We start from the raw sequence: 24,257 nt of genomic DNA, 5'->3' as shown, positions 1-24,257 counted from the left end.
GACATGAGCATTTATTGAGTTTCCTTAAATACACACAAACACACAGTTGCAATGTTGAAATGCTGGTATATGAGAGCAGAGGGAGGAGCAGGTGGAGGTGCATTCTGGACACATGACCTTCTAGAGCATTGTTTCCCAAAGACTGGGTCGCAACTGATTTTTTGGGGGGTTGCCTTGTCACGATCTGCCTGTAGGTTTTCAGAATCTCCTGTCCTCAGTGGGGCCAGTGTTTCTCTGTTTATTACTTTCACTTCTACATTTGTGTGAATTGAGATTTTCTATCCTCACAAAAATGAAACCAAAGCACAGAAACAAACTGAACACTGCGTCTGATCTGCTGCTGCGTCTCCTCCTGCACCTGGACTGAACACACCACAAAAACACATACAGACCCACCTATCTCATTAGAAATGTTAAGACATGTTTTGTATCATTTTTAATGTTTTTGTATTTATTTTATTGACTATTTTGTTCCAATATTGCCAGTTCAGTTGAATGTTGAAAAGAAAAACAAATGGGCGAAATGTCCAAATAGGCGACTGATGGATCCTTTTATCAGTGGCGGAGTTAACAGTGTGGGGGCTCTAGGTGAACTTTAGTTTGGGGCCCTCACTATAATGGACTGGTTTATTGTTTTGTTGTTTTGTTTGTATGCTTTTAATATTTATTGTTGGTTTCCCCAATTGTTCTTGAGACACACACATCTCTATTTGAATGAGGATGAATTGGAAACTTGTCTTATTAGTTTGGTCGCCCACCAGATAACTAGAGCGGATAGTATTTTTTTGTTTTTTTTTCTAGTACAATTAAATTTTGTTTACATTTATCACATATGCTATGATTCTGTTCAAATCAAGGACAAGCTGACTAGTCCATTCTAACGTGAAGGGGGGGGTGCTTAGACAGTTCAAATAAATTAGATGCTATTTTGATGGTACTATTTTTTTTAATTATTTTTTTTTAAACGTAACCTACTCTCATTTTACGTCATATTGAGAGAAAATCACCACTAGTGCTACTAGCCATTACTAGCACTGAGGGCAATTGGTTGGGGCCCCCTCCAGGTTTGGGGCCCATAGCCAGCTGCCTACTTTTGTCTAATGTTAGTGCCGCCTCTGCCTTTTGTTCCTGCTTCAATTTCTGTTTTTCATTGTTTAAAACTTGAGTAATACTAATTGTTCAGAGACACGATCACTCAGTCAACAATAAAATATCCTCATAAATGTTCAATAATGCTCAAATCCACCTTTATTTTGTGATTTATGAATACTATCTGCTGACTTGGGAAACACTGTTCTAGAGGGACTGGGGTCTTAGGTCTCACAAACATCTCACCTCCATCAAGTGGGCTCATGAAGACTACACGATAAAGACCTCAGAGCTGACAGTCTAGGGGCCTGATCAGAGCGCTTAACCTGACTAGAACACACCGCTGTAGGTTAATCATGAACATATTATGACTGTTTAGAGTCAGAGCCTTTATGAGCTTCAGGGAGTGTCCCACAGCACAACGCTCGACCAGCACAAAACACGCACATACACAAAGTACACCCCTCCAGAGTGACTGTGTGAGAATAAATCTCAGCAGGAAGTGGGGGCCCATGTGCAGCACACAGAGCATGTGAAAGGTGAGAAGACAACAGACTTCCTCTGTCTGCGACATGTGCAGCGTGCTACCTCCACACCACTGCTGTGCTGAGCTGACAAGAAAACACACAAGTGAACTAAGTCTTACACAAGACTGTACAGAAAAACACTGTCCTCACCCTGCTGCCCTCTATGGACCCAAAAGGTACTGCAGGACTGAAGCACTGCTACAGAGCACAGCTGTAGCACTTTTCATGAGACAAAGTGTCTGTCCTGTGACTGCAGTGGTGCTGTCCACCGGCACAGAGCAGGTTCGACTGAACCTTATGGAGGCTATATCCCAACATTCCCAATGGAATGAGCTGCACTATTAGGCTTATATATTTATATACACGTGGCAGTGGCAGTAATGACATCATCTTCTGTAAAAGCTCTAAATTGTATAATTTAAAACAAATAATCAAATAATTTATCTAAAAATCTACAGTTTGGACCAGACTTCTAAAACAAGAAGTCACTTCTGCCTCAGAGCCACGCTATGGGAATGTCAGGGGCATTTTTCAAATAAAATGATATCAGAGCAGAACCTTGAGAGGTGAGGGCATCAGGTGCAGCATACAGAGGTCCATGTGAGGAAAAGAGGGCTCAGGAGGTGCCCAGAGAGAGAGAGGAGGAGCAGGGTCTGGTGTGGAGAAGATCAGACCCTCTCACTTGGCCATGTTTAAAGTCTTCAGCGGTCACACAGTCTCCTCCACAGCAGAGCCACAGACAGGTGTACAGGACGTCACCAGAGCAGTGCTACATCAGAAGCACACAGTCTTTAAGCAGTTCAGTGGTGAATATTGACAAGTACTGTCAGTGGGAGGAGACAGTGAGTGGGCCCCACCCTAATATTGGAGGGAGGAGCCAGTAGGTCAGTGTGACCTTGGGAGTGGGAGGGATCAGTAGGTAAGTCCAACATTGGGAGTGGGCGGAGTCAGTAGATAAGTCCTCATGAGTGGGCAGCATCAGTAGGTCTGCCCCATCCCATGAGTGGGCGGAGTCAGTATGTCGCCCCCGTCCTCAAAGTGAGTGGAGTCAGTAGGTCAGCCCCACCTCAGTGGGCAGAGTCAGTGATGGTCCTCGCCATCATGATTGGGCGGAGTTAGAGGTGAGCGTGTAGTTAGTTGGGTCTCCGTTGCTCTCGGACAGTACCTCGTGCTCCTGCGTGTTGAAGTGGACTCCGGAGAGGGTGGGGTCGGCCTTACGCCGCCACAGGCAGCACAGCAGCTCCCTGAAGGTGCGGCGCATGTCTGCGTCCCTGAACGAGTAGATGATGGGGTTCACAAAGGAGTTACACTCGGCCAGCACCAGGCAGTACTTCTCATAGCGCAGCACGTTACAGCGGTCACACCCCAGACCGTCCAGCAGGAGGAGCACCAGCCCCGGAGTCCAACACAGCACAAAGCAGCCTGAGGAAACACACACACACAGTGTAAGGGGGCAGCACACATGTACACATAAATGTGTGCATAGGCACATGCACAGAGTGTGTAAGGGTCACAGGGAGCAGCACACACAGTGTGAGGGGCCACTACTTGTGCCCCCTCACACTGTGTGTGGTCAGTGGGCTGCACAGACATGTGTCTTTGAGCTTGACCCATTCACTTAAATGGTGTGGTATAGAAGGAGAGGGATAAACAGGAGGATTAACCAATCACACAGAAGCATTTTCAAACAACAGGACCAGAACTGGACAGTTTTGGAAATAATGAATAGAGATTTGTGACAGGCACTGCGATTGATTGAATGTGTGCTTTGTGTTTGAGTAAGCTTCAGTTCACAGGACACATTTAAACACACAGATGAACACCAGCGTTAGAGAGACTGAAATCTGAAGTGATCCAAGACTCCAGTGCATTTCAGAACCTGTTTGTAGAGGTCTAAACGACAGGGTTAGCAGCTATTACACAGAATAAGACCCATGGACACACTGGGACATACATTAGCTCTCTGCAAAAGACTTCTAGAAGCACTGCAGAAACAACAGAAACCCTGGCAGACACACACACGTGTCGCACGCAGGTTTCTAAAAGAGCTCCAACTGCTACCTCTGCATTTCCTGTCTCAGATGAGAACGATGTGTGAGAACAGTTTGTGCTAACCTGCAGAGGCACAAATGCAATTACAACTATTATGAGATGTACTGTGCATTATCTTTCCCCTCATTTTAGCCACATTATGACACAAACGACTCTTGTGAGCTTTGAGCCATGATAAAATGTTGTTACCTTGTGAAAAACAGACCTGGAATTGTGTTTTGTTTCATTCACACATGTTTGATTAATCTCTTATTACCACCTTGTGATGTCATGAGGTGGAAGCTTTTAAGTGAACAGCGCCTTTTACCTATAATTCAGTAGAAATGGGTAATTCCACAGTTGAGAGTTTCTGAATGATTCTTGAAAGTGTACAGAGCACTTCCTGTATTGGAAAGTTTTTTCTGTTTGAGAGAAGAACTCTGTCTAAATGTGCCGGGTTTGTGTGTTAAACATGTGTGAATGAAACTAAACATTTTATATAATGACACTTCATCTAAGACAGGGGTCTTAGGGTAAATGTGAGCCTCCCCTTAGAGTAGGTAAAAACAGTTGAGCCCGCCACTTCTCCAAAATATAGTATTTAAATTTTTGTTGTTGTTTGTTTTTAAGTGTATTCATAAACAATTTTTGCAACAGCAAATAATTTCCAACTTCATGCATGTGATGTTGAACATCACTGAACATCAGTAGGCCTATCCAAATCAAAACAACATCCCAAGCATTTGTAATCAGTGCCAAAAGTACCACTGACGACATCGACGATGGCTGAAATTTGCATGTGTCTGGGCCTTTTTTTTTTCCTTGATCGGAGTGGTGACACTTTAGCTTTTTCTTTTTCCATCATTCTGCCATTCCAACACACAAGGTCATTATTAAGTTGTGGTGGCGCTCTTTTCGGGACAATATTTTCATTGACTGGCGGCGTAGAAGGCGAGACACAGTCTGTGCAGCATGGTTTAGACCTGGTTTTAGTCCTCGTTTAGACCTGATTTTGTTCTGGTATAGAGGCGCGGTCCACTCGGCGTAAAGGAGGAGCCACGGCCCGCGCGGCGTACGCGAGGAGCCACGGCCCGCGCGGCGTACACGAGGAGACACGGCCCGCACGGCGTACACGAGGAGACACGGTCTGCGCGGTGAAAATGAGGCAAAAAAGGTGACACTCCAAACTCTAGGTTGGAGTAGGTTGTCATGGTGACATAAATTTACAGCTAATACACGCCCGCACAATTACCAATATCAATACTGCTGCAGATGTGGACACACTTGGACCATTATTTTTTCTTCATGTGTGTGTCGAGCCTCTCTAGTGGCTCTTTGATGCTCCCAGGGGAGGTGGGCCTCACCTATTGAAAACCTCTGACCTAAGAATATGTCCCTGTAACTAGGAACTGGCGATACATCAGTATCAACATTGGCTGATATTGATACTAATTATTTGATATCGATACTGGCTCAAAAAATGATAAATATATCCATATTGGCCCACCCAGTAACCTTTTACTCCCTCAATTTGGTTTGGACGGGAAAAAAGTGTGAACAAAAGCACTATGTCGGGTCTTAGGAGATGGGAGAGGTTTTAGTGGAGGTGGAGGAGAAGGATGGGGGTTTGGGAGAGGTATGGTGGAGGAGCAGGGGGAGCACTGGAGGTGAAGACACAGAGAAGAAGCAGCACATTCCTGGGTACACTCTGGGCGTGGAGATGGTTTGGTGAAGTATGGAGAAGATGGAAGAGGAAATGGGGGAGCACTGAAGGTGTAGACACTGAGCATAAACAGCACATTCCTGGGTACACCCTGGGGGTGAAGTTGGGGGAGGTGGAGAAGATGGGTGAAGTTTGTGGGATTGGGGGGGTAGCAGCAGGGCGTTGGAGGTGAAGACACTGGGCAGAAGCAGCACATGGGATGGGATGGTGAGGTTTAGGGGAAGGTAGAAGATTGGATAAGTTTTGAGCGAGGTTGGGGTGAGGTAGGAGATGGGTGAGGTGGAGGAACAGGGGGAGCTCTGGAGGTGAAGTCACTGAAAAAAACATTCCTGGGTACACTCTGGGGAGAAGATGGATGAGGTTTGGGGAAGAGGGTGTAGCAAATGGGTGGGGCAGTAGATTGGGTGGAGGCACTGAGCAGAAGCAGCTCCTGGTTACACTCTGGGTGTGGAGATGGCTGAGATGATGGGTGAAGTTTTGGGGAGGTCTGGGTCGAGATGGGTGAGGTGGGAGGAGCAGGGGGAGCTGTAGACGCTGAAGAGAAGCAGAACATTCCTGGGTACACTCTGGGGAGGAGGTGAGGGAGATGAATGAGGAGCAGGGGGAGGTGGAGGAGACGGGTGGGGTTTCGGGGGAGGTGGGTGGTGGAGGAGCAGGGGAGTGCTGGAGCTGTAGACACTGAGCAGGAGAAGCACATTCCTGGGTACACTCGGGTCCCGCTCGGGGGTTTAGTCTGGAGGATCCCGTTTCATCACTGGATCTTCACTCCAGGAATTCTCCAGCAAACATCCAGCACTGTCCAGAGAGCCTCCACCCTGACCCTCGCTCTGCACCACTCCACCCTCTTAACCCTTAAAGGTCCTATATTAAACAAATTGACTCTTTTGAGCTTTAAGTCAGAAACAGACCTGGAGTTGTGTTGTTTCATTCACACATGTTTAAGTAATTCTTAATTATGCATCTGTTTAAAAACACTTCCTGTATCACCACATGACATCACAAGTTGGAACAGAGTGTTTTCCGTTTAAGATAAGAACTCAGCCTAAATATGCAGGGTGTGTGTGTCAAACATGTGTGAATGAAACAAAACACAACTCCAGATCTGTTTGTGCTGAGCAAACAGAATTATAACATAGATCAGAAAATAGCGTAATACACACATGTGCACACGTGCACACACACACACACACAGGGTGGGGGCAGGCCTGTCACAATATTGACTCATCATGTGATATGTGAAACATGAGCAATAATGGGCTTGTGAGCGCATTAGTGGCTTTTGTGCGTTTGTGTACCAGGGCGAGGGGAGGAACATCTGATACTCAGAGTTTAGTGTTGCCATAATGAGATTTTTGAAATGTTTTAGTCAAATATACTTTTGATACAAACTGGCCAAGATGTGCCTGTTTTAGAAGAAGCTGCAGCTGATTTATACAATGTTAAAATGTGAAACAACAGAACTAGTTAATTTAAACAGTTTGCAGGGATCCAAAGTTACAAAAGCAGAACGCCGCAACATCATGTTCGGTCAAAAATGAGTTCATGTCCTTTTGTTTGTATTTGCGAGCTCCTTTATCATGTGAATTAATATAATGAAAAATATTGACCTTATTTGTCTCTGCCTTTGTATAATAAGCCAAAAATGTGAGTTGTGCAAAGGCTAAAGGCAGAAACAGTGTGTGTTTTGTTTGTGATTTAATTCATAAATATATATACATTTATATTTTTCATGTATTTTTATACAATATATTTTTATTTTAAAATCCAACCTCTCACCTCCTTTTTGTCTTGCAGCCTTGGCACAGGGTTTTAACACATTCAGTAAATAAACCTTTGTATTCAATGATACTTCAATCTGAAAGTATTGTGTGTATTTCTTCATACTGTACACACTGTACTGCAAAGTCACTTGTGTTAAACTGTTTCACTCTGTAAGTGTCACGATCCTGATCAGCACTAAACAGGAAATCCAAAGCTCTTCTACATCAGTTCACACAAACACATGATGATTCAACCTTGGTGAGGTGTTTTTCTTATAATGGATGGAAGTCTGGAGAAAATCTAATAATCATCATGTCAGTTTCTGTCTTTGGCCTTTGCATGACTCCTTATTTTTGAATCATCATACAAAGGCAAAGAACAGGAAATGACAAATAAGGTCAAATGTCCATTTTGAGATCAATATTTTTCACATACAAATATTTCTTCATTACAGTAACTAGCTGTCAGATTTTGAAAGCCCTGCCTATTCTACTTTTGTCTGGACAAATCAGAAACTCAAGTCATTTTTCTGTTTCACACTGTGGAGAGTTAGTTTGTAGGGCAGTATTCCTCACTTACCTGATGCATTCTACATTCTTATTCAACACGATGAGTTTATAAATGCTTTTCACTCTTCTCAGGGTTTTGTTAACTTTTGTTGAGCTTGGTAGCACACACTTCTTGATTGTTGGACAATAACACAGTTTACAATTGGCCAGTACTTATTTTAACCTCAAGAGCTGCTTTTACAATATATCTGTATTGGGGACCCATTTTGCAAATATATGAGAAAAAAATCAGGTACAGACTCTTGTGATCTTTAAGCCATGTTATAAAGATGTTGGCTCCTCAAAAAACAGAGCTGGAGTTGTGTTTTGTTTCATTCACATGTTTGAGTAACTCTTTATCATTAGTCTGTCTACATCTCCAAAGCTCAGAATACTCTGTTCCCTCTTGTGATGTCAGGAAGTGGTAGTTTTCAAGTGAACTCAAGTTCCTTTTCCTTTTAGTTCAGTAGAGATTGGCAATTTTAAGAGCTGAAATTGTTCAACTGATTCTAGTGAAGGTGTATGGACTTTAAAAACACAGCGGAGCACTTCTTGTATCAACATGACGTCATAAGGTGGAGCAGAGTGTTTTCTGTTTGAGAGAAGAACTCAGTAGGATGAGGAAACTACATTGGAACATCTATTGTAATTGAATAAATGCAAGGTAAAAAGGTTTAATGCAATACTGTGGAATATTCCAGGCAAAGCAGTATCATCTCCAGGACGACCCCCCACCGCAGCAGTGGGATTGTGAGCGAGTGCTTTGTTTGTGACGACGGTCCTGTGCGTGTAGTAAAGCGTCAGTGTTTACAGTGTGCGCCGCATATTTGGGCGATGTGGTATGAACCAGAGGAGGAGGCTGCTCTCTGTCACACTCAGCCCAAATATGCAGGCTGTGTCCGGGCACGTGCAGCTGGCCCGCCCCCTCCTCCTGGAGCTCTGCCGTTACACAGCACAAGGAGTACTTTAAAACACGCAGGAATGTAGTGAGCACCGCCACCAGGGAAGAGAAGAGCGGGAGACGGAGAGAGAGGACAGAAAGGACGGGAGAGAGGGAAGGAAGGACTGGGGAAGGACGGGGACAGAGCGACAGATGCCAAGTGGGACAAGGAAGAGTGTAGAGGGAGAAAAGAGTGACCGGACAAGAGATAGAAGAGAGAGATAGGAGAGGATAGATAGAGAGGGTAGACAGAGAGATAAAGAGTGAAGAAAAGAGAGTAGAGAGAGTGAGAAAGAGCGAGAGAGAGAAGAGAGAGGGGTAGAGAAGGTAGAGAGAAAGAGAGAAGGAGAGAGACAGAGAGAGAAGTAACAGAGGAGAGAGAAGACTGATGAGGAGGAGAAAGAGAGAAAGACAGTGAGGGTTTGCAAATTGAGAGAAAGGGAAAGGGAGGGCTGAAAGAGACAGGAGGGCAGAGAGGGGGAAGAAGCAGAAGAAGAAAAAAGGAGGAAAAAGAGAAGATGACAATGGAGGAGGATAAGAAGACAAGAGAGAAAGAAAGAGAGAGAGGAAGGAAGTATGTAGAAGAGAGAAAGAGAAGCAGAGAAATAGAGAAGAGTGGGTGGAGTGTGATAGAGGAGAACAGATAAAAAGGGAAAGGAGAGGAAAGAGTGAGGAGGAGAGGAGGGAGGACAGGCCAGGACAGGCCAGAGCAGGGCAGGGTTTCTGTGAACACACACTTTGAAGAATAGGCCAACGGCTGCACACACACACATGTGCACATACATGCATGCACACACGCGCACTCACACACACGTGCATATGCATACACACGTGTGTGCACAGGCCTGCCGCTGCAGGATTGGCTGAGAGACACAGGTAGTGTGCTGGGATTGGCTGACAGGGACAGACAGGTGACGGTTCATTTACAGTTGGAAAAAAAGTACTACTGTGACTCTGTGTAACACTGCACTCTGGTGTATCATTACTGACTCTGTATGCCCTTTGGTGTACTTCATGCTAAGTACTTTGTATGACTATCACTTGGTATTTGGTGTACTACTGTGTGGTACTACTCTTTTTTTTTTTTTTTTTTTTTTTTTTTTTTAAATGGGAAAATTTGTGGGGGCCGTTTTTTGGTCCCTGTCCACCCGTGACTGCGGGTGACACTACTGCGGTACTTGGCCCCTCCTACAGTATCACGTTGACTCACCCAGGATCATGGACACGGTCTTCATGAGGTTGAGGACGGTCTCGCGGTGGCGCAGGTGGGACGTGTGCTGGGACATCTGGCGGCTCTTGTGGCGCACATAGAGGAAGATGCGCGTGTAGACGGCCAGCATGATGGAGAAGGTGAGCAGGTTGAGGACAGCCCAGAAGACCAGGTAGCTGCGGCTGTAGAGCGGGGCCATGGTGGAGCAGGCGGGCAGGTCGCACAGGCAGTGCCAGCCCATGGTGGGCACCAGTCCCATGAGGATGGCCAGCACCCAGATGATTACGATGATGATGAGCACGCGCCGGCTGCTCATCTCACTGTGAAGCTGCATGCTGAAGATGGTCTGGTGTCTCTCCACAGCCACGGCCAGAAGGTTGAGCACGGAGGCCGTCAGGCTGGTGTCTATCAGGCCCTGGCGTACAAACCACTGATACTTGGTCAGCTTTATGGTCCAGGGTCCAGTGTGGAACATCAGGTGGAGGTAGGACACCCCTGTGGGACAGACACAGGCTCAAACAGGCCCCCAAACAAGCCTACTCTCAGGAGTCATTCATTCACTGAACAATCAGATCAGTCAATACTAAATCTAGTAATATGAAACTAGATGCTCATTTGAACAAGTTCCTACCCACTTTCCTTGAGATCATTTATCAGGACATTTTTAGATATGTGATCACTTCATCTACAAACACCTTTTTATAATAAACATGTAGGACAAAGTCCACAATTATTGCAAATTAATTAGCAGGTAAGATGTAAAGATGTGGGGCGGTGGGCGTTCACTTGATAGAAATTTTGAGCAGAATAGGTGTCATTTGTTGCATTTTGGGGAGTTTAAGTGTAAACACACACACACAGACACACAGACACACACTATCTGCCCATGAACTACTATGAAAACTACCTGGACCACTGAGAGATTACAGATATATGGCCACATGGGAATAGAAAAAGTTCTACCATTTCAAGCTGAAAATCACATTCTATTATCATCACAGTATAGGAATCAGAGTCAAGTATCAAGTCTATTCCTCAGTATCAAAATCCAGTTTGAAATTTTGGTCGAGTCCAGCACAGGCTCAATAAAACAAGCTTTAACAGGGCCCAGTAGAGATATAAACTATGTTCTGTGTTTCACAGTCTGAGTGTTAGGACATTTACAGACTGTAGATCATATGTTACTGTAGAATCATTTCCCTTTAGAAGCGACAACAAGACTGGTCCACAAAACCAGGCTTTTGTGAATGTTTGTCTATTTTTATTGTCATTTTGGCTCCCTAAACCAGGGTCACCCACAAGTGGCTCATTCACTGCAGAAAATGAAAGCTGCTCTGGAACCAAACAAAATCTAAACTTGTCCACATGAGACTGGAGCTGACACAGCCCTAACACAACTGAGACGCTCCAAAAAGTCTGTTTTGTAGAATATTTCCTCTTCAAATCCAAACATCTCTTGGTTTTCTGCACAGACAGAAGTGAACTGAGTGTGTGGCTCTTGGAGGACGCACTGGTGCACTCCAGGTTCAGCTGAGGGGAGACTCTTAGCAACGCTCTTAATCAAACCTGTTGCTAACATTAGTGCAACCTTGAGGAAAGAAGACATTATTGTTCACATCTTACTAGTAATGGTAATAGTAATAGTAATAGTAATATGTAACCCAGATATTTTTGTGTCCTGGCCCTTTCTACCTTATATTTTGGACGCCGTTGTTCTCAACTATCGCAAGACTTACTACGTCAAGCTCTTTAAACATGGCCGCACGTGCTACCATTCAGTTGACTGAGCTGCTGCAGATGCCTCTTGCCTTAACGATGAAGTGCTGTTGTGATCCTATGTGGTTTAACAAAGTGGAACTGGCCAGGTTCCCGAAACTGGACTTTCCAGAAACTGAACTCTCAGACACTGGATGGCGAGTTAAGGCCTAGAGCTCAAACCAAACTACAGTCCCTGACAAAAGTCTTGTCGCTTATCCATTTTCTAGAAACAAAAGCTTATAACCTGACTTTAAATTAATCGATTGGTTTTAGAAATGTCTCATATGAAGCTAAAACCCTCCTGAAGAAAGATTGATCATTTAATGAACACAGAAAGGTCAGATTTTGACAAGACAAAAGTTTTGTCGCCTACAGAAAATTGAACTAATAATTTACTTCAAATACAAAAATATGTAGCACAGCGTCAGTGAATGAAGTAGTGGTGCTGTGAGATCCATATTTAATATCTTGTATGACTTCCATGAGCTTGAAGTGATGATGATTCATACAATTTGTTGATGAAGTCATCAGGAATAGCAAAGAAAGCGTCTTACATGCCTCCCAGAGTTCATCAAGATTCTTTGGTTTTGTCTTCCATGCTTCCTCTTTCATTCTACCCCAGACATGCTCAATGATGTTCATGTCTGGTGACTGGGCTGGTCAGTCCTGGACCACCTTGATCTTCTTCACCTTGAGAAACTTTGATGTAGAGATAGAAGTATGTGATGGAGCACCATCCTGCTGCAAAATTTGACCCTTTTATGGTTGGGAATGTAAGAGGAGCTAATACTTCTTGATATTTTAGGATATTGATATTTGCCTTCCACCCTGCAAATGTCTCGCACACCCCCCAGACTGGATGGAACCCCAGACCAGGATTTTTCCTCCACCAAACTTAACTGTTTTCTGGGTGAATCTTGGATCCATGCGGGTTCCAGTAGGTCTCCTGCAATATTTGCGGCAGCTGTGATGTAATTCAACCGAGGATTCATCTGAGAAATCCACCTTCTGCCACTTTTCCAGTGTCCATCCTTTTAACAGGCTGTGGGCCTTGGCAAATGCCACACGGTTTTTTAATTGCCTTTTGTTTAGTGCTGGTTTCTGTGCACTGATTCGACCATGGAGGCCATTTCCAGACAGAATTCTACAAACTGTTGTGGTTGACACAGGGACTTGAGGTGACCAGGTGTAGTGGGAACATATAAGATGGTCCTGAGATCAATTCACTAGGCCTGCATGCCTGCACGAAGTCAATATTATGCTTATACAACTCGCTATCTTCTAGTGGGGATTGTGCCAAGGACACTGTGTTTACGAAAAACAGGGCACCCTGCCCCATTGCCAGTCTCAAAAGACTGGACATGGGACAGGAATGTGCCTCCATGTATGTGTGCGCGGTGGAGACTGGCCCTCTCTGCACGCACAGGTGCATGAAGAGAATATATAGAGGTGGAGGGAAAGCACCCACTTTAGAGTCTGCTGCAGGTTGCGTACGAACGCCCAGCCGGGTTTAAGCCACTCTGCCGTGGGTTGTTGGCTCTCCAGCCCAGTGTCAACGGTGAGTTTGATTTTCTTTGCTGCTTTGTGAATGCTTAAACCCATTGATTGATTGATATGATTGTAACAGTGTTGAGCAGGGAATAAACGGACACATTTATTCTAGCTTCATTGTGTGATGATTGTAACAATGTTGAGCGGGGAATAAACGGACATATTTATTCTAGCTTCATTGTGTGCTGGCATTGATTGATGTGAAATAGTGATTGCCTGGTTGTGACTACTTCCCACGAACCTTTTAAGATATTTCACAAAACACCAGGCCTGGTGGAGTCTGCTGCAGTGGAAAAGGGGCCTTGGATTTTCGAATCAACAAACGGTCCTCCCAAGCAGTTGTCTTGCGGGGTCTGCCGGACCTGGGCTTGTCAAAAACATCTCCAGTCATTTCAGATCTTTTTCTTATTCTTTGTACTTGACGCTGAGACACATTGAAGGTGTCACCACCTCAGCAGTGGATCTGGTCTTCAGCCTCTTGATAATTAACACTTTGGTCTCAGGGTGGATCTTAGGCATGTTGTCAGAGGTCAAGTTGCAGTTGATGTGAAGGTCTGGTGTGCTGGGCTTCTTTTTATACACACCCACTAATTGATTGATCAGTAACTGATCACAGGTGAGGCTGTAATCTAGGATTCGGTGCATCATATGACCTTTCTGTGTTCATTAAACAGATCAATCTTTCTTCAGTGAAGCAAATTTATTTTAGTATATTGAGCATAATTTGGGAGGGTTTTAGCTTTCATATGAGACATTTCTAAAACCAATCGATTAATTTAAAGTCAGGTTATACGCTTTTGTTTCTACAAAATGGATAAGCGACAAGACTTTTGTCAGGGACTGTAAGAGTGCAAGCATCTGCCGGTGTGGTAGGAGGTGTAGCAGCCGCTCAACCCCACACACACTCTCGCACACCAACTGCCCCCTGCTGTGGGCACAGGGCCCCTCATAGACTTTGCTAGAAAATCACCCACCTTACCATAACCATCTCCGGAACTCTCTTTTCTGCCTTTCACATGACCCTCGTGTGGATTATATTAACTTTTGTTACTGCTCAACTGCACTTGGACTAAGGACTATAACGCATTGAACTCCCCATAAACTCTGAACTTAATCAGATGAATGTGCACATCTGTAAATATTGTAAATACTGTCTGTAGTGCTTAGTTGTGGTATATTATTTACAGTGTACCAACAATCTTGTGGAAGTGTCTTATTAAACACCTCACTTCCCTCCGAGCCGAACCCTGTCTTCTGATCTAGCCTATTGTTATTACTACTACTATACTTTCTATTGCGGCATTGTATAAGTGCTACAAATAGTAATAGTAATAGTAATAGTAATAGTAATAGTAATAGTACAACACTTTTTCAATAAAAGTGAATTGGAGCCAGAGTGGATGGAGCCCATGGTCACTTCCTACTTGGAATGCGTTGATTGCGGGTGCGTTATGTCCATCTATATGCAGTCTACAGATCAGAGTATAAAAATGCGTCTGTGTAATGTGCATTCTGTCACCATGGTAACACTTGGATTAGCTGCTGAACATCTCGTGTGGCAGAAGGTGGAGCAGGTTCTCCAGAGGTTGGGCAGCAGTGTTCTGTGTGTGTGTGGTACCTGAGAAGAGGTCGGACAGTGCCAGGTTGCCCAGCAGGTAGTAGATGGGGAAGTGGAAGCGCCGGTTCTTGAGGATGGCAAGGATGACGAGCAGGTTGGAGAAGATGACGATGAAGCACACGGTCAAGCCCAGGGTAACCACCACGTAGTCCCGCTTCCTCCAGTGGTCACTGATGTTCTTCCCGCTCTCCGTGTAGAAGAACTTGACGCTGCGGTTCAAGTAGCACCCAGGCACGTCATCTTTGTCGATGTCCATGTTTTGGCAGGTGCAGGGAGATGAGGATGAGGACGAAGAGGATTATGAGGAGAAGAGGAAGAGGGTCCCAGTTCTCAGATGGCCCCGGTCTGCTGGAGGGTGCACTGACAGCCCATATCTGCGGAGGGGCGAGCAGGATGTGGAGAGAATCTGAAGAAGCAAACAGGACTGAGCTCAAAACAGAACACACAGCAGAACAGGGCTGGAGAAAACCAAAACCTCATGGCACAATTTATCACAATGGTACTCGTCCGATCAGTTTCATTAGAACTTCTATCATATATTTTCATTTCATTTCCAGTATCCATGGAAACTGTGCAAGAGGAGGCTAGCTAGGGAGTTCACTATGGATGTTTGAGATGCTACAGGATTTTTACATTCTATGTGGCAGCAGAAGACCTTCCAGAGGAAATACTTATAGTTGGTGATGAAATGGTTCATTCCCTCAAACACAAGAGCAGAGTAATATTCAGGGCTGTTCCTCTCCTCAAACTGCCTCACCTGACCTGTCCCCCTGTCCCCACACCTCTGACTGAAACACAAAGGGATTGAGAAAATTACTTTAAATGTTTCTGCAGCAAAACTTGACTTTCCTTCTCTGTCTCTCTGTACAGACGTTTGTTTATTTCATGCAGAGAGCCGGAAACGTGCCCACTAGACTGTAAATTGGGATGAGGGGGTACCAACAGCGCTGAAAAAAATAAATAAATCTGACTCGAGTAGGAATAGTGATGCACAGATACTGGTTTTGAATATCATCATTACAGCCGATATTGTAGTTGGGACTTTAATTGGACATGAGACGAGGCTGATTCACAATGTTTCATTCACATAAAGCTGTTCAAGTAACAGTTACAGAGAACTATTGCATCACTTGTGTAATAAATTCAGAGTTTTAAGGCAATAAGTGCCATTATCCGTCCTCATACGGGCAGACCGGCTCATGTGTTATCATTTAATATCGGGTATTGACAGATACTTAAGGGGAAAGTGTGGAAAATGTGTTTAAATGAGCTGCCACGTCACAGCAGCAGCAGAGGCCAGGCCAGGTCTGAGATAAACACACGTCTGCACACAAGAATTACTACACTAAATAAAGGGACTTAGTGGCATTATATTGCCCTATAAAAAGGTACATTTAATTTTCTGGGTTTTGTCCCTCCACAGATCTGACCTGAAACTTAGACTAGTGGTGTGACTTGTCTCCATGGAGGTAAGTCGATGTGAAGATGTTGTGCTTGCCATCCAGAAGGCCTGATCAAACTATGGACACTGATAAGTTAAATTCCATAGTGTGGAACAGGACGAGTTACAGGTCAGATCTGTGGAGGGGAGACTGTGCTCGCAGAAAGAACACACATTTTGTTTTGTTTTTTCCAGGTATTATGATCCAGTAAACAGTTGCATTCTATTGTCTAGTATCATTATCATTGTGGTGGTTCTGTATCATCTGTCAGCCCTCTCCTTTCAGAACAACTAGGGCAGGAATCCTGGAGTCATTTAGTCCATGAATGGGTCACTGGAGTCTAATTCAACCAAAATGGGGATTGGTCAAGTCATCATTTTGTTTAGATTATAAGGATTTATGTTATCTGAAGATTTTGTATGTTTTATGAGAAAAGGGAGATAAAAGGTAAAGATAAAAGAGCTGTATTACAATGTTGTTAATGTTTCCTCATCAAATACCTTCAGAGCTGGAGTTGTGTTTTGTGTCATTCACATGTTTAACACACAAACCCTGAGGCTGAGTTCTTCTCTCAAACAAAAAACACTCTCTTCCACCTTATGAGGTCATGCAGTAATACAGGAAGTGCTCCACTGTTTTTTAAACTCCATACACCTTCACTAGAATCATTTAGATAATTTCAGCCCTGGGCTTATCAGTCTCTTCTGAACAAAGGTGAAAGGAGGTAAACGTTAACTTGAGAAACTCACTACTACATCACAAGATGGAACTGAGCATTTAGAGCTTTGGAGGTGGAGACAGACTAATAAAAGGGTTCCTCTCACATCTGTTTCAGGCCTGTTTTCGATGAGGCAACATTATAACACTGCTTAAAGATCACAGGTAATAAAACTGTAGTTAATTTCGGACCTTGAAACTCATGATTCACAAGCTGAATCTGTCTTTATATAAATACATTGTTTCCTTGTACTTCTGCGTGTTTTGCCTGAACTCAGCCTGCAGGTGTAAGGACATGTCACTAGGCCTGGAGTTGACGAAAGAAATTCTTGTTGGACTAAAGACAGTAAAACCAAAGGCAAGATACTGATCTGAAGTTAGATACTAATCGCTCTGGTATCAGGCTCATGACGCTGCTGAAGGGGCGGGGTCAGGATGGCCTCGCACTGATTGTGAATTTGACTCTATGTAAATAGAGCTGAAGCTCCACATGAGCTTTACTGTGGTTATTTGGTGTGAGAGTTGGAGGTTTTGCATAAGAGGCAAACAGATCTCTCGACACTCTACACAATTTTGTTTACTTGTTTGAAGTGGTGGAAGAAATACCAAATGAAAAATTTACTAAAGTGAAAGTATTAAAGTACCTTAAATGTACTTAATAGTAAAAAGTATACATATTTCACACAGGTTGAAATCTTATGAGGCCTCACATGTTGTGATTTTGTTCAACAGGAACAATTCAGTCAGCGGTATGTATCAATGTAGCTGCTTTTATTTGTATATTTTTGTTGCTCAAACTACAAGCGTGTTAAAAATAAACCCCCTCGGCCTTTTCAGCGGTCTCAAACTATAATAAAAATACTTTTACTTTTCACTCCTGTTCAAAAATATCATGGAGTAGAAAGTTACAGATACTTGTTCTCAAATGTAATGAAGTAAAAGTAAAAAGTATCCACTTCAGGTGTAAGTATCTATGCTTTAGTACTAGTACTAAGTTACAGTCCACTATATGTTTGGAGTATGGAGAGACCAGAAGAGCCCAGTCCAGACTCCAGAGCCACGTGCACTGTCGACTTTCTCACATCAAACACACCGTTTTTGGTTTGTTTGAGATTTTTGATCCATACCTGCTTAAATGACAGTCTAGTTTCAATACACGTTTTAGGTTCAACTAGTAACTGATGTTCAGTGACAGCCAGAATCAGCACCACAATCTTTGTGCAAAAAAATTCACTGGCCAACATCTCCATCTGCCCTGCCACCATCTCCATCTGCCCTGCCACCATCTCCATCTGCCCTGCCACCATCTCCATCTGCCCTGCCACCATCTCCATCTGCCCTGCCACCATCTCCCAGTGGTTGTTTTCCACCACAGAGGCCCACATTAGACCATCACCTCCGCTGGTGTCTACTGGTCATCCTCTGAGCTTTATAATGAAGCATTACAGACAGTGTCAGTGTCCTGTGTTAAAAGTTTAGGTTTTGCCCATGAATTAGACAGATTTGAGTTAAAAAATAATTACAAACTGAATCCAAAATACTACAGCTAATATTAAAACTACTCAAACTACTCAACTACTAAATACTCATTTGAGCAGCAGTATCAGTACTAAAAAGTCCCACAGTCAGGACACAAATGAGCCTTTCCTGAGTGTCTTTAGAATGAAGCTGCGCTGTATGAGAACAAATGTCAGAGCTCATAGACGAGTACACACACATGGACCAACATGAACCTACTGCACCACTGACCATCACACACATAAAAGCAGTGTTGGGGAGTAACAGAGTACAAGTACCAGAGTTACATAATCAGAGTACAAATTACTAACAGTATTCAGTTACAGTTACTATTTCAGTGACTACCCCCCGGTAATTCCACTCATTGCCAGAAACTAAACCAGGTCTAAACCAGGTCTAAACCAGGTCTAAACCAGGTCTAAACCAGGTCTAAACCAGGTCTAAACAGGACTAAAACAGGTTTAACTGGATTAAACCAGGACTAAACCAGGACTAAACCAGGTCTAATCCAGGTCTAATCCAGGTCTAAACTAGGACTAAACCAGGTCTAAACAGGTCTAAACAGGTCTAAACCAGGTCTAAACAGGTCTAAACAGGTCTAAAACAGGTCTAAACAAGGACTAAACCAGGACTAAACCAGGACTAAACCAGGACTAAACCAGGACTAAACCAGGACTAAACCAGGATTTAACAGGACTAAATCATGCTGTGTGAACTGTGCCTCCTCCTTTTCCATCAATAATATTTTTAATTTGGTTCAGTAAAGTCTGGGCTTTTTTATTTTCTTTTATCAGACAAAACATCTTTTATGATTTCCTCATCTTTGCTTCTCTACAGCAAACCAAGTAATCCAAAGTATTCAGATTACATTACTCACTTTAAATAATTTAATGGATTACATTACAAACTACATTTTGGAGTATGTAATCTGTAATCTGTAGGGGATTACATTTTAAAAGTCACCTTCCCAACACTGCATATAAGACACATGGGAATAGAAGAGAAAGTACCATTTAATGCTGAAAGTCACATGTCTGTTGTCTTTGCATACACAGGAAATTATTCAAAGCTGTTATTACTGGCTGATGTAAAGGTTCACTGTGTAACTTTTCAAGGTCAGAATGTTACACAACATTCAACTTGTCCAACTCTGAGTGGACTTCTCTGGGGGCTCAACTGTAACACACAACACCATCTTTTATCGGTTTGAAAATGTTTTATTCACGTATTACCATTAGCAGTAAGATTCTGTGCAAGGCTCCGCCCACAAGCCAACGTCCCCCATGCTCCCACGCGACAACCTACAAAACCACACGCAGCTACCTGACAGACTTGATGTGACAAGCAGGATTTCGTTAGCAGGATGCAAGCTGATCCCGTTGAGATAGTGCGTAAAAACAAAAGTGAAACTTACTAATGCAAATACAACACTTTTAAAGCATCTACAGCAGTGCTTCTCAAATAGTCCCCTGGGCGGGCGCGAGGCTCCGTCAAGGGAGGCGCGTTTGACCCTGGGGAACATGCTTTTTTATTTTTTTATTTTGATTTTTTTTTACTGTCCTAGAATAAAGTGCAATTGCACTTCCACTACATTAGGGGGCAGTGGCGCTCTCATTGGCAGAGTGTGCGCAGGGACATGGCGCAGGGAGCATTCGCTCGGTGGTGTAGGAGTTTTGTTTGCACTGAGCATGCGCGCTTTGCACACAGCACAGAGTTTGAGTATGAAGTGTAGACACGAAGTGTAGCAGACCCTCAAGTGACACCATGAAAAAATATTTAACAGGGATGAGAAGACAGGCGGAGAGAGACGGAGATAAAGAGACAAACGAAAATCTCCCGAAAGCTAAGACGAGGAAATATGACGAAGCGTATGTAGCGCTTGGCTTCACTGTGACTACGGTGGGAGACGAGGAAAGACCCGTGTGTTACTGTGTCTAAAAATGTTGGCAGCGGACAGCATGAAGCCCAATAAATTAAGGCGTCACTTAAATACATTACACCCCAATCACTCTGATAAGCCGCTTGAGATTTTTCAGCGAAAACGTGCTGAATATTGCCGACAATCATCCCGCTTTGTGACTGCTACTTCAGTAAACCAGCGAGCGTTGTTGGCATCATATAAGGTGGCAGTGTTATGCAGAGGTGTACTTATAACAATTTTATAAACAAATTATACTATTTATAGTCACTCGGGGGGGCGCGAGATGTTTTATTCTTCCTCGGGGGCATGACAGAAAATAATTGAGAAGCACTGATCTACAGTAACATGGTGAGTCAAATATATTCTGTGTTACAACAGATAAACTCAGAGAAGTAAAGCAGTGTTTGAGTAAGACCTGCAGAGACACACACACACACACAGAGACACACACACAGAGAGACACACACAGAGAGACACACACAGAGAGACACACACAGAGAGACACACACAGAGAGACACACACAGAGAGACACACACAGAGAGACACTTTCTCTGTGCGTGTGTTCGTCCTGTTTAATATGGCCCCATTTACAAGGGCGTGATGGAGCCATTATTGTTCTGATACACAGTTAGAGTGTGGAAAAGTGTGGGCTGCTCACTCCTACGGCTACAAGGTTTAACTCACAAACATTCCACCAAAATGTTTAAGTGAGTATTCTCTGATCTAATGTAGTTTCCACATCACATGTTTAACACGCAAACCCTGCAGATTTTTCTCCATATATTTATAAGGTTTCACTAGAATCATTTGGATAATTTCAGCCCTGGAATTTCTGAACTGAGCTAAAGGTAAAAGGAGATGTTACCTTGAAAACTATCACTCCAGGTTTGCTTCTGAGGAGGTAGCAACATTATAACATGGCTTAAAGAGTCCATTGTGTGTGTTATACAAAATGTGTCAAAATGCCCAGCAGCGTCAACATAGAGAACAGACTGAAATCTGAAGTGATAAAATAATACAACAATGTGTTGTTACGATACGGCCATTTTCAACTTAATGTTGATACTAAGGAATAGACTTGATACTCAATACTGAGGCTGATTCTTTAGCCAAAAGAATGTGATTTTTAACATTAAATGTGTCCTTCATAGTGGTTCATGTTGGTCCGTGTGTGTGTCTATGTGCTCTTCTACTTGTTCTGATACAGCTCAACATCATTCTTTTGTCCTGCCCATCGATACCTGCTCCAATGATTATCTAGTTTTGATTCTAGTTTTAGTATCGTTTAGTACCAATTTTTTTTTTTTTTAGCAAAGGAGAAATTAAATTCTGTCCCTGGACAAAATGTTTTGATCGCACATGTTTCACAGCTCATCCAAGCTGCTTCTTCAGTTCTGGTCAAACTCTGGTGGACACTGCCTTATCTGCCTGAAGGGAGGAGCTAACTACTCTGAAACTAACACCACACTTGTTTACAGTTTCACTTTTGACCTTTTTGGTCTGTTGAACCTCTGAGCACACAGACCATCACCGTTGAAATCTTAGTTTTGATTTAAGTCAAAGATGGAGCTGTAAATATCAAAACAGCCATTTTAACTCTCCCCTCAAACCTGTTCTTTTCTCTGGTGCAGATTTGTACCTCACTATACTCAAAGGGGTGGCCAAAGTCTTTTTAGATGGAGATGTACGACAGACTGAGGTCCACTGCTGCTCTCTCGTCTGTGTTGGTTCATCCTCTTGTGAAGTGTCTGTTTAGTTTCTCCAGTGCAGCGTTCACTGCAGTCTTCACTACACTGAATGGAGTAGAGCACACTGTTTGTGGCTCAGTGTTTTGTCCTTTGGGTGGACCAGTTTCTGTCTTAAAGTGTTTGTAGATTTGAAATAGTCTGGGATCTCATGTCTGAAAGAAACACCAGCCAAGTAAGGAATAGTTACACCCTCTCTCTTTTCCTCATGGGTTTGGATTCTCTGTTGTCCTGTTTCTTCTCTCTCTTTGTTCTAAGGTGTTCTATCTGGACAACTGAGGGATTTCACAAACATCAGATTTTTTATACTTTTGATAACCCTATATAATTATCTTACAAATTCTGCCCCAAAATGTTAATAGCAAGTTTTCTAACCAAAATTCAATTGATAGTGCACATTTTAAACACATCCAGAAGCATCAACACAGAGAGAATACTGAACTCTGAACTGCTACAATAACACAGCAGTCTCATCTCGCATTTCAGAACATGAGGGAAAGTGCACGTTTGGTTAAAAGGCCCATATAACACTGTTCTCTGCTCTCTTCTAATGGAAGCTCCTCATTACAAACACCTCGAGTTGTGTTTTGTTTCATTCACACAAACCCTGCAGATTTAGGCTGATTTCTTCTCTCAAACAGAAAACACTCCTTGAATATGATATCACCTTGTGAGGTCGTAGGGTAATACAAGAACCATTCACCTCCACTAGAAACATTTTGACCATAGCTGTAGCTTCTAAGTTTGACAAACACAGGGCTGACTTTCTGCGACAACTTCAAGTGAAACAAATATTATTCATACTTTTATTACTATTAATACTATTACTACAACAATTTTAGGTTAATCTATTGTAGTGTAAAGCAGTTCAGATGAATCTAAAAATAGGCTTCGTTCACGTTTATGTCTCAAACCAGGAAGATGTTTGGAAAGATGTGATGATAAATTCCAGTGGCCACCTGTGATAAAACCATGGATCTATTGGATCAAACCCACTGAAGTAAATGTGATCAGTGGTAAAATGAAGACTGCAGACATATGTGCTGTTTGGAATCATCTGGAATTTGTCCCTCATCTCTTCTAATCACATGTACCAGTGCACTCAGAGTTGTGTGTTAGTGGGAAATGATGAAAACTGAGGGATGGTCAGAATTGTTGATTAGTCAAACATAACGGACACTACAATGACACAGAGATGAAGAAAACTGGGACTTTCTTATTTTTCCTAGATTTATCAGACTTACTACTGCAAAGGAAGTTGTCATTTCTTCATTCCGATGGTGTGTGACATAAGCGTGAATAGAACTATAACTGTTAAGTTTAAAACTACCACTTTATGACATCACAAGGTGAAACTGTTGAGCTTTGGATATATAGACAAACTAATAATAAAGGGTTACTCAAAACACAACAATAATTTTGTAAAATATAGGACATTTAAAAATAAACTACAAATAAAAGTGCAGAATGGTGAATAACACAGTAAAGTGGACTGGAGCAGAGCTATGCTGCGGTTGAACCTCGAGGACATGGGAGGAACGGGTTCTACCGGTGATCAGGCCCTGAGCAGGTACTATTTACCCAGCACACTGTCACTGCAGCCTGGGCAAAGGAAGAGGAGGAGTAGGACACCCAAAGCAAAGCAACCACCAACCCACAACACAGCTACAAGACATGAGCCAAATCAAACACATCCAAGGCATCAACAAAATCAGATCATAACTGATACTACCAATGGTATCAAAACTCAACTGAGCAGCTATCGATAGTAAAAATTCCCCTTGACAGAACAGAAATGAACATGTCCTGAGTGTCTTTAGAATGTTGTTGAGCTGTATTAGAACAAGTGTCAGAGCACATAGACTAGTACACACACACACACACACACACACACACTCTCTTTTATCAGTTCATATTTCAGTCTTCATTCAAATGTTATGAGTGTGTTCATTTAAACATTGTGACCAGTGTAAACTGTACACCGTCTTTTCTGTATAGCCAAAAATTGTACTCAAGTAACAGTAATCTTACTCAAGTAGAAGTAGGGGCTGATATTATCAGACGATATGGGCAATCGAAGACATATCAGCTATCGGCCTAAATCTTGCTGATCTGGGCTGATAGTCCTCGTGGGCAGGTTAGACCTCGTTGTAAAGC

The 24,257-nt window shown here is 43.1% G+C and overlaps 1 protein-coding gene across 2 annotated transcripts in view; it reads right to left on the bottom strand.

Moving 5' to 3' along the window:
• The window catches only part of lpar2b (lysophosphatidic acid receptor 2b), a 30,607-nt gene that overhangs the window by 545 nt on the left and 5,805 nt on the right, over positions 1-24,257 (bottom strand). The window contains exons 2-4 of one of the 2 annotated variants that reach the window (XR_002318677.2): positions 14,757-15,162; positions 9,830-10,324; positions 2,175-3,038 (exon numbers count right to left, since the gene is read on the bottom strand). Coding sequence is in view for 1 of the 2 variants with exons in the window: in XM_020922116.2 (XP_020777775.1) it covers positions 2,782-3,038; positions 9,830-10,324; positions 14,757-15,012 (1,008 nt within the window). In the remaining variant the exon portion in view is untranslated. The remainder of the gene's footprint in view (positions 1-2,174; positions 3,039-9,829; positions 10,325-14,756; positions 15,163-24,257) is intronic. The other variant, XM_020922116.2, reaches the window with a different exon arrangement.

The sequence above is a fragment of the Boleophthalmus pectinirostris genome, unplaced genomic scaffold, assembly GCF_026225935.1.
Source record: "Boleophthalmus pectinirostris isolate CB_2022bp ecotype Guang Dong unplaced genomic scaffold, ASM2622593v1 HiC_scaffold_22, whole genome shotgun sequence".
NCBI classification, from domain to species: Eukaryota; Metazoa; Chordata; class Actinopteri; order Gobiiformes; family Gobiidae; genus Boleophthalmus; species Boleophthalmus pectinirostris.
The sequence above is the reverse complement of the archived record's forward strand: the minus strand, read 5'-3'. Positions and strand labels throughout refer to the sequence as shown.